Below are 2,306 nucleotides of genomic sequence, written 5' to 3' on the forward strand. Positions count from 1 at the left end.
TCGGCCACATAGGCGGCGGGGACGAAGAAGGGCCGAGCCCACCGGGGCTCGCTGGCCCGTCTCACCTGCCACCAGTCCTCGTTGGCCTTGCGCAGCAGCAGGAAGCGCTCGCCGGCGGCCATGGCCACGCGCCGCCCGTCCTCGGTGCAGTACTCGTAGTCGTAGAGGGCGCGCAGCCCCACGGCGGGCTCGGCGCGCCGCCACCGCCGGCCCTCCAGCCGCCAGCGCCCCGCCAGCATGACACCCAGCTCAGGGCACCCCGGCGCCCGGCCCCACTGCCGCCTGCGGGCACACGGTGCCTGCGGTGGGCACCATGGCCTGCGCCCCACATCCTACATCGTGCACCCCGCGTCCTGCACCCTGCATCCTGCGCCCTACATCCCGCGGCCTGCACCCCATATCCCACGTCCCGTGTCTTGCATCCCACATCCTGCATCCCACCTCTTGCGTCCTGTATCCCCCACGCCATGTCCTGCGCCCCACATCCTGCATCCTGCACCCCATGTCCTGTGCCCCATGGCTGGGTCACGCCCCATGGCCAGGCTGTGCCCCATGGCTGGGCTGTGCCCCACAACCAGGCTGCACCCCATGGCCAGGCTGTGCTCCACGGTTGGACTGTGCTCCATGGCCAGGCTGTGCCCCATGGCTAGATTGTGCCCCATAGCCATGTTGTGCCCCATGGCCACTCTGTGCCCCACAGCAAGGCAAAACCCATGGCAGTGGGGACTGCAAGGAGCCTCTCCCCACAGCTCCCACGTGCTGCCCTGGGTTGTGGGGAGCTGGTGCTGCTCCCGATGCTGGGGTGCCATGGGGAGCCATGGGACACCAGGGGGGCAGGGAGAGCCATGGGGCAGCAGGGCTCTGGGCCCTGCAGGAAACGTGGCGGCTGCTGCAGCAGGAAGCAGCAAGGTTGTGGCTTCCTCGCGCCGCACAGCATGGGGCTGCGAGTRGGGACTGCAGCCCCTTGGCCCCACGGCTCCACGGCCCCACGGCTCCACAGCCCACAGCCCCATGGCCCCACCGCCTCATGGACCCACACCCGACGATCCCCCAGCCCCTGCTCCCTTCGTCCCCAGCCTCATGGCCTGCAGCCCCACAGCTCCTGGTCCCACGGCTCCATGGCTCCTGGCCCAACGTCCCCCCACCTGGGGGTCACTCACCATCTCTGTGCTCACCCTCCCCGGGGCGCTGCTCTGGGGCTGGGGGACAGGACCTGGTATGGGAGCGGGAGCTGCCATGGGGTGCCAGGGGAGGGCCCAGGTGTCCGACCCTCCCCCCACGGCGGGGCGCCAGGATTAGTGCTCGTGGCCCCGCGCCACCCTGAGCCGCCCTAAGCGCCTTTGGGCTCGCAGTGCCTACGCTGCCGTGGCTGGGCCAGGACCCCTGCCTGCCCCTCCACCCGGGGAGGTGATGGGAGCAAACCAGCCCACTGCGACCTGGCCTGGGGGGGCTAATCCTGGGGGGGTCCCAGCCCTGGGGGACCCTGATCCCTGAGCACTCCGATCCTGGGGGACCCTGATCTTGGCAGGATCCCAAACCTGAGGGATCCTCTTCCTGGGGGATTCTCGATCCCAAGGGGGCCTGATCCCGAGGGGACCCACCCCCGGGGCCTCCCAGCCCGCTGCTGCCTCCCCCTGGTCCCTGCTCCCCCTTCCTGCTGCTCATCCAGCCCTGCCGGTTCCCAGTGCACCGGTGCCCCTGGACGCCCCCATCCCCCCACGAGGTTCCCCCCGGGGTTCCCCACGCACCTGCTGCTGCCGGGGCCTGGGGGAACCGCCCCGTTCCCCCCCCCCAGCGGCAGCGACACCTCCCCGGGCCATGTGACAGGACGAGCCCAGAGGCCCGGGCTCTCACCCCGCACGGGGAGGTGGGAGGGGGGAGCAGGGCGCCTGGGTCCCCCCCGCAGCTCTGGGAGGCGGCGGGGGTGGGGGGGCAGGACGCCTGGGCCCTTTCCCAGGGGCGCGGGGGGGGGCAGAACTGGACTCTTGGGCCCTTTGGGGACACATGGATGGGGCGGGGGGGGGGCACAGCCGCAGTCTGACACGGAGCGCTGAGGCACGAGCCTCTCTGTGACATCACAGAGCCTCTCCGTGACATCACAGAGCCTTTCCGTGACGCCACAGCGCCTCCCTGTGACGTCACACTGCCTTTCCGTAACGCCGCAGCCCGGGATGGGAGCGCAGGATGCTGCGGGAGGCAGGAGCCAGCCGAGCGCGGTAACCACGGCAACCCCGCCCCGGCCGGCTCCCCAGTAACCATGGCGACGGTGAGGCGGGTGGGGGGCAGTCTCGCGAGAGTTCTGGGAG

At 71.1% G+C, this 2,306-nt stretch overlaps 2 protein-coding genes across 2 annotated transcripts in view; one reads left to right on the top strand and one right to left on the bottom strand.

Moving 5' to 3' along the window:
* The window catches only part of LOC146585046 (rho GTPase-activating protein 9-like), a gene marked incomplete at its 3' end in the record, with an annotated part of 5,490 nt that extends 5,251 nt beyond the window's left edge, over positions 1-239 (bottom strand). The window contains exon 1 of the mRNA XM_085323640.1: positions 9-239. Within this exon, the coding sequence (XP_085179766.1) occupies positions 9-239 (231 nt within the window). The remainder of the gene's footprint in view (positions 1-8) is intronic.
* Positions 240-2,257: 2,018 nt separating this feature from the next.
* MARS1 (methionyl-tRNA synthetase 1) overlaps positions 2,258-2,306 on the top strand; it is a 5,951-nt gene continuing 5,902 nt past the window's right edge. The window contains exon 1 of the mRNA XM_085323642.1: positions 2,258-2,266. Coding sequence (XP_085179768.1) covers positions 2,258-2,266 — 9 coding nt within the window. The remainder of the gene's footprint in view (positions 2,267-2,306) is intronic.

The sequence above is a fragment of the Rhea americana genome, unplaced genomic scaffold, assembly GCF_003343005.1.
Source record: "Rhea americana isolate MKP2758 unplaced genomic scaffold, rheAme1 scaffold_851, whole genome shotgun sequence".
Classification (NCBI taxonomy): Eukaryota; Metazoa; Chordata; class Aves; order Rheiformes; family Rheidae; genus Rhea; species Rhea americana.